The sequence below is a fragment of the Capsicum annuum genome, chromosome 9 (genome assembly GCF_002878395.1).
Source record: "Capsicum annuum cultivar UCD-10X-F1 chromosome 9, UCD10Xv1.1, whole genome shotgun sequence".
In the NCBI taxonomy this organism is placed as follows: Eukaryota; Viridiplantae; Streptophyta; class Magnoliopsida; order Solanales; family Solanaceae; genus Capsicum; species Capsicum annuum.
The window spans coordinates 95,818,621-95,826,379 of record NC_061119.1 but is presented as its reverse complement, the minus strand read 5'-3'; the positions used below and the strand labels follow the sequence as shown (position 1 = coordinate 95,826,379).

At 33.8% G+C, this 7,759-nt stretch overlaps 2 protein-coding genes across 2 annotated transcripts; one reads left to right on the top strand and one right to left on the bottom strand.

Annotated features, from left to right (window-relative positions):
* Nucleotides 1-1,845: 1,845 nt before the first annotated feature.
* On the top strand, nucleotides 1,846-4,233 carry LOC107842648 (exocyst complex component EXO70B1). The gene has a single exon (XM_016686604.2). The coding sequence runs from the start codon at nucleotides 2,084-2,086 to the stop codon at nucleotides 3,950-3,952; it is 1,869 nt and encodes a 622-aa protein (XP_016542090.2). The 5' UTR covers nucleotides 1,846-2,083; the 3' UTR covers nucleotides 3,953-4,233.
* Nucleotides 3,527-6,540, bottom strand: LOC107842649 (GDSL esterase/lipase At2g30310). The gene is made up of 3 exons (XM_016686605.2): nucleotides 5,291-6,540; nucleotides 4,856-5,111; nucleotides 3,527-4,715 (listed from the first exon to the last, which is right to left on the bottom strand). The coding sequence occupies exons 1-3, from the start codon at nucleotides 5,891-5,893 to the stop codon at nucleotides 4,507-4,509; spliced, it is 1,068 nt and encodes a 355-aa protein (XP_016542091.2). The 5' UTR covers nucleotides 5,894-6,540; the 3' UTR covers nucleotides 3,527-4,506.
* Between the last annotated feature and the right edge of the window lie 1,219 nt (nucleotides 6,541-7,759).

Genomic DNA, 7,759 nt, shown 5'->3' with positions numbered 1-7,759 from the left:
AAAATAGTGTTAAATAAGAAACAATTCCAATAAATGGATTTATCATATTTTTCATGATCAAAATGGTGAAAACACATGGCGAATGAAATACCTTCAGTGAGCAATTTTCACATTAAAAAACAGACGGGCCGTTACATATATTTATATCGAAGGTGTTCTACTCTCATGAGCATTTAGTGAATCTTTTGCATTTTAAAGAAAGACTCATTAATAATCATGAGCCTTTAATATTAATTTTATTGGTTAAGAATATAAAAAATTAAGGCTAATCATTTTCTGAATTGAAGGGACAATAAAGGACAACTTTTTCATAGTCTAAAGGCTCATGCAAAGCAATGCGCGTTCAATGCATCATAAGCTCATGCAAAGCAATGCACCTAAGATTTAAAACTTTTAAATTACTTAAAATTCTTATTTTAATTTAGATAAGAAATAATAATATTTAATATTTTTAAATAAATTAGGGTTTTGCTTCATATAAAAAAAATATCTATAATACTATTTTAATAGTATTTTAATCAAGTTTACTAGAAATATATGTGTGATTGTTGTACTTTTTTTTTTTCTTATTTTGATATTTTATTTTTTCCTTTGATTGATCATTGATTAAAGTTTTCTTCTTGCATCCATTACAATTATCCTTTTTTATTTTTCTCTATTTATTTATTTAGTAAATTTAAAATCAATTACAATCATTTTCTTATTTTTCTCTATTTATTTAGTTCGTAAATTTAAATATTGTATATGTGTTATACATAATCAATAATTGACTATGAACTCTCCTTTATTGATAATTTTCATGTTTCTCTTTTAGTTAAAAATTTTTATCAAAAAATTATAAGAAACAAACATGTTGCAGCCGAATGAAGTAGTTGAAAAATTAAAGATTTATCTCTTTTTTTGTTCAATCATTTTTATAGGAATAGTAGTTCTCTTTCTGGTTACCGCAAGTTTTACTCCTTTCACATGTATACGATAGTTGATAAACATATTCGCTATTTATTCTGATAATGTACAGTACTAAATTTCTAAGGCAACATTATATAGTGTTGTTATCATAATAATTCTTATTGATTTAGTTATTTTTAAATCCCTCTCCGACAATTTTTATGCACTTTTTATTTGCTATATCATACAGTTCATGTTGAAATTAGTGTTCTTTTGTTAAAAAAGTAAAAAATATTTTTTTCTTTTTCAGCTTAAAATTAATTTTTTAGAGTGCAAGTTAATAGCTTGAGTCAAATTTCTAAAATACTTATGCTTTTTACGTTTGTTTTTCACTCATTCTCTTAACTGTTGCCAATTTCAAATTGCATGTGATTTTTGGTCTCACAAAAAAATTGGAGACTTATCTTTTTGAATGTTAAATAATTAATTATTTTTCTTTATTAAAAACAAGTAATATGTGAATTCATTCATGGTATATATATACATACAACACACTCATGTTGCTATTTTTTTTGCTTCATTTGCTAGGTCCTACTAATGTTTTGCTTTAAGGTGCATTGCTTTGCATGAGTCTTTGAGTATGCAAAAATTGTACTTCATTATCCAATCAATTCAGAAAATAACAATCTTTTTTAAATTTTTGTACACTAAAATTAATATTGAAGGATGTTAACTATTAATAAGTCTTTCTTTAAAATACAAAAAATTCACTGAAGGCTTATGAGAACAGAGCATCTTCAGTGTAAATATATTTAAGTAAAAATTATATACTAAAAATGCTCTATTGATCGTACATTTTTATCATTTTAATCATAAAAAATCTGACAAATCCATTTATTAAATTGTTACTCATTTAACACTATTTTATCCAAAATCTCTTGTTTTCGTATTCCCTCTTTAGCAACCCTTTTTTTTTTTTTTTTGTTTCTTTAACTGCTTTTATCTTTCTCTTTTAATATTCCTCTGTATTTCAGCGAAAGCGCGTTTTCTATGATTTTTCTGTGGGTCCCTCCCAGCTATTCTCCGTCACATTTCTTCTTCAAGCTCCTCTCATCTCATTTTCTTCCTCTTTCAATGCCATAAACAAATTTCAAAAACCGTAACTTAGAAAGCCCCAATAACAGAACTTGTATTCATGGCTGAAAATGGTGAAGAGAAACTTATAGCTGTTGCTCGTCATATTGCTAAAACCCTTGGTCATACTGATACTATGACTGATGATATTCTCCAAATCTTTTCTAATTTTGATAATCGACTCCGTGAAAAACTGAGTGATGATCAACCCACTAGCTCTGCTTCACTTGAACGAATCCTTAAATCCCTTCATCGTCAGATCTCTCGTCAAGTCTCCAGCGACCATCCCATATGGTCAGATTCAGCTGATTCGGCTACCTTCCTTGATTGTGTTGACGAATTGTTGTCCACAATTCGTGAATGGAATCCTATGGCAAATGATAAATCGGTTTCTGCTTCTCTTGATAAAGCTGAGGATTTACTTCAGCTAGTTATGTTTCGTTTAGAAGATGAGTTCAGAATCCTCATGAAACGCGCTGTTGAGTCCGTGGATCACACGCGCTTCCAGGATGGTGAGCATTCTTCTGAATCTGAAGAAGAAGAAGATGATAGTGAGATTCCTATAGCACATCCCATAACTAATTACGATATCCTTATTGAAGCTTTACCGGCGGGAATCATCAGCGATCTCCACGAGATTGCAAGAAGAATGGTGGCCGCCGGGTATGGGAAAGAGTGTTCGCACGCCTACAGCGTGTGTAGAAGAGAGTTCTTGGAAGAGAGTCTGAGTAGACTCGGGTTGCAGAAGCTGAGTATTGATGAAGTCCAGAAAATGCAGTGGACTGAGCTTGAAGATGCGATTGAGAAATGGGTCAAAGCGGTAAACGTAGCGCTCCGGATTCTGTTCCCAAGTGAACGTCGACTCTGTGATCGTGTCTTCTTTGGATTCACCTCTCTTTCTGATCTATCTTTCATGGAAGTTTCTAGAGGTTCTACTATTCAGCTTCTCAACTTTGCTGATGCTGTTGCTATCTCTAGTCGAGCCCCGGAGAGACTTTTCAAGGTATTGGATGTTTATGAGGCACTTAGGGATTTGATGCCTCAATTTGAATTGATGTTTTCAGATCAATATTGTGTGCTATTGAGGAATGAAGCATTGACTATATGGAGGAGATTAGGTGATGCTATTAGAGGGATATTCATGGAGTTGGAGAATTTGATTCGACGTGATCCTGCCAAGACGCCGGTTCCAGGTGGCGGACTCCACCCAATTAATCGGTATGTGATGAATTATATCCGTGCAGCTTGTCGATCCCGTATTACTCTTGAACAGATTTTTGAGGAGACCATTGTGCCATCTGCTAGTGCTGTTGATTATAGAGAGGGGGATGATAGAACACTTTCATCTTCTTCCTTGGCTGTTCAAATGGCATGGATTATGGAGTTACTTGAGAGTAATCTGGAAGCAAAATCAAAGATTTACAAGGAATCTGCTTTGTTGGCTGTTTTTATGATGAATAATGAAAGATACATTGTTCAGAAAGTTAAAGATAGTGAGTTGGAATTGCTTTTAGGTGATGATTGGATACGAAAACATGCTGCCAAAGTTAAGCAGTATCACATAAATTATCAACGAAGTTCGTGGAGTAAGGTCTTAGGGGCTCTGAAGATTGAAAACAATGCTATCTCGCCTACTGGAGCATCGAGGTCTTTGAAAGAAAAGCTTAAATTATTCAATTCATACTTTGAGGAGATATGCAAAACTCAATCCACTTGGATAATCTTTGATGAGCAACTACGGGAGGATTTAAGGATTTCTGTAGCAGGGACTTTGTCTCCAGCATATCGCAACTTTCTCGGGAGGTTGCAGAGTAATAGCGATTCAGGCAGGCACGCAGAGAGGCATATCAAGTTTAGTGTAGAGGATCTTGAAGCTCGAATCACTGAGTTGTTTCAGGGGAACAGGGGATCGGGTGGTGGCAGGAAGTGAGAGCAAAGTCTCTAAGCAAGTGATTGCATCTCTTGTACCATATATGTATGCTAGTTTAGCTGTCAGATATTTTGTTGCATGTTCATGTAATGCTGGTCATTGTGGCCTTTTCATGGCTCTATATCGTGTCCTCTAATACTTATTGTACACACTGATGGAATCCATAAGAAAACTGCTGGAATGTACTGCCATTATCTTAGGTGTGATTTATTTTCTTAATTATTTTTTTGGACTGGTAGGTGTAATTAGTTTGTTTGAATGGGTTACTTGTGTTAGAAGAACTTTGTGGCTGGTATGTATGGGTATTTACTCCTTTCAGAAATGAACATAACTTATGGGCATTCATCTCTATGCAATAAATCAAAACTAAACTTTGATGAAAGGTCAGTATCTTTCCAGACAAGAATTTTAAGCTAATATTTTTTTCTTACTTAAACATGCACTCTAAGTGACCCCATTCATATCGAAATTTAATAAGAAAATCCTACTAGTAGATTTCAGCACCAGGTCATGCTTCGATACAATATTAGGAACTTGAAATTTTTCGAAGTCTATTAATGGGTTTTGTTATGTGATAGTTTGTGATGCAGTAGTTTCTTCAGTGCCAAATGGGAAAGATGTCGGTAGGCTGATTCACCAGGATGTATACTGTCCCAAAAGACGTACTTAGAAGCATTTTTGCAGACAGGATGGTATTTGTTACAGAATGGACCAGCTTCATATGTGCCGCTGCCGCAGCAACCACGTCTAGTTTTCACAAATCCTGTCAAATCGAGCAGTTCAGATCTTTTACCTCAGAAAAAGTGATGTTATCTCTTCATAATGTAATGCATATAATGGAAGCATATATATATTTGTTGTGTATTGCTTAGAGGAACCAACTACGAGGATGTAGAAGCCTACCATATTTTTGTGGATGCTTGATCATGTGCATGAAAGGATGATATGTATCTGAATACAAGATTTTGCTTCCTAAAAGTGCTGCTTGTATTTCTTTTAGCAACCTTGCAAGTTTCACATTATAGGATTGAGCATAAAAATTCTCCTCTTCAATGCATTTTCTCATGAATGGGGACTTTGCAGTTATTTGTATTGGAAGACAACCAACAGGAGGAAGCCCAGCAACAAGCATCTTACGACAACCAAGATTATACAGATCCTGAAAAGGTAATGTAACAATGAGACTACTAACCAATATTTCTTCTTTATTCTACTTGCAATTTTAGTATGGTTGAACAATGCTTCACTGGTGGTTGGAGATAGATTATTCTCACTTGTGGGTGGACGGATCAAATATAGATGGATCAAGTTGATATAGGGTCCTTTGTCAGTTATTACCTCAACAAAGTTTTGGAGTAGACTCTGCAAAAAATCTTGATATCCTGTTATATTAAATTGATGCCTCCTTGTTGGGATATCATAGAAATTGAAGATGAAATCGTTAGTCCCTGCACTGATAACAACCAAAGCACCACTGACAAGTTTCTGAGCTTTCTCTTCTCCAACAATAACCTGGAGTTGCTCTATGTAGTGCTCAAAATATTTTATTTGCTGGGACATGGGGATCGCTTTAGATGCTGCTGTGGTTAGGTCATCGTATCCAGAGCCAGCAGATGCAAAGCTGACACCAGTTAGAAGATCATGGCTTGATAGATATGGTTGTAGGAAAGGAGGAATATATTCTTTGAGGCCTAACATGGATGCCAAAAAGTCAGGAACGAGTTTTCCATCTGAAAATCTTCCTGTGGGAATCCGGCCAGGGAAATTTTCGCCATAAGGGCGATGATTTCCTTGAAATATTGTAGAGATGTAATTGTTGTTGCCAGTATCAACTGTTGAATCCCCAAAGATAAGGATTGCAGGGAACTTTGGCAGTGATTTGCCATTTATGATGCTGCAAAGTTGCACCAAGAGGATGAAAGCAAAACTGGTAATAGCCATGGACAAAAATCCCCCCTGCTGTTCTCTTTTTAACCGGTTAGCTGTTCTTGGATGTTCAGAAAAGTATGTGCAAGGGCTCTTATTTGGGAAAGTTTCAAGAGGAAGTGACGGAAAAGTTTGAGTTGAACAAATGGCATTAAAAATCTGCTTTCCTAGAGCTAATCTTTACCCTCGTCCTATTTGTGGTTCTGAAATTTATCTTGGAGGAAAATGAAATGTTCATTTTGGTTTCATAAGAAAATAGAGGTTATAAAGATTTGAGAGTAATTAGTTATCTCATTAATAGTGTGCTACAGCTGATTACACCATATTAAAGAAGAGCAGTGGTGTCCTTATTTATTGAGAGTCAAAACTTATTGACTATTCAATGAGATTGTTCAATGAGGGGAACATTACTCTCAAATGCAAGTGAAGGTAATCCCAGTCAATCATGAGTTATTCTTAGAACCGTCAATATGAGTTAGTTTAGTTGAGTCAGTCCGATCGGGCCTGTAATTTAATAGAGTTGGGCTTCAGTTTTTGTAATTTATTTAAGAACAGGGCTTTGTAGCTCAACCCGGATAAGCTTGTGGCCCGTGGGGCTTGAGCAATGTGGGTTGGGTTAACTCGTGGGCCGGTCCGTAAGTCAAATACATATAACTATTTAGATTGCTTATTAATATTTTTATTTGATTCGAAGGCTATCATGTCAAAATTATTTAATTTCACTATTAGAAGTATTTTTTTGGTGTGTTGGAGACTTGATTAACAAGTATTAACATTATGTAATATTGTCTGGTAATATTTATGCTTATTGACATTCTAAAATTAAATTATAAAATATTATTTTTTAAAAAGTAGATTAACTCGTGAGGCTCGTAGCCCATAGAGTAATGGTGTGGACTTTGTGTTTTTTGGCCCGTTATTTTGATGGGTCAGCCCGTCCTGATCCATCAAACTCAAAGCTCGTGTGGGCTAGCCCGGATGAGCTGGGCCGACTCATATTGACAGCTCTAGTTATTCTTAAATGGTGAAAATCATTAGAGCTTGATTTTACTTTAAAAATCAAACTTCTCCTCGACTTTGAACAATAGTTATTCTATCTCTTTATTCTATTAAACTTTTTTAAAATGCCTATTTTACCTTTGTATCATCAAATTTTATATCTTTTTTTTTTAAAACTTCTCTATAATCATGATTTTTATTTTGAGATAACTATATGACTTAGATAACATAAGTTCCTAATTATCCTATTTAGTTTAAGTTTTAATTAATTATAATTCATAACTTTTTTTAATAATTAAATATAATACGTAGTCTTTCTCCATTAATTCTTTTTCTTTTTTAGGGTCTTTTTTTTTTTTTTTCCTTTTTTCCTTTTTTTGTTTTTTTCCTTTTTTTTTTATATTTTATTTTTTCTCTCTCCTTTTTTTTTGTTTTTTTTTTGTTTTTTCTTTGCAACCATTGTTTTATTTTTTTCTGTTTTTGTTCTTGTTTTGTTTTTCTTTTTTTTTTTAATCATTTTTTCTCCTTTTTTTGTATTTTCTTTTCCTCTTATTTTTTTATTGTTCTCGTATTTTATATTTTATATTTATTCATATGATACTATGTATTTTAAATAATTTTATTATTTGTATTTAAATAGTTTAGCCATAAATTTATTTATTAAGAGTCAAACTTATTGACTATTCAATGAGATTATTTAGTGAGGGGAACATTACTCAAATTCAAGTGAAGGTAATCCTGGCAATCATGAGTTATTCTTAGAGCCCATCAATATGGGCTAGATCCGTTCAGCCGGTCCGATCCGACCTATAATTTGATGGAGTTGAGCTTCAGTTTTTGCAGTCCATTTTAGAACAGGGCTTTGTAGCTCGATCTGGATAA

Bases quoted from the DNA above. Each gene is read 5' to 3' on its own strand.
- LOC107842648 (XM_016686604.2), top strand. From the start codon at position 2,084: ATGGCTGAAAATGGTGAAGAGAAACTTATAGCTGTTGCTCGTCATATT.
- LOC107842649 (XM_016686605.2), bottom strand. From the start codon at position 5,893: ATGGCTATTACCAGTTTTGCTTTCATCCTCTTGGTGCAACTTTGCAGC. The intron at 5,112-5,290 runs GTAATAACTGAC...TTACCTTTTCAG, and splicing joins TACTCCAAAACTTTGTTGAG to GATCTGTATAATCTTGGTTG. The intron at 4,716-4,855 runs GTAGGCTTCTAC...TCGATTTGACAG, and splicing joins CAAGCATCCACAAAAATATG to GATTTGTGAAAACTAGACGT.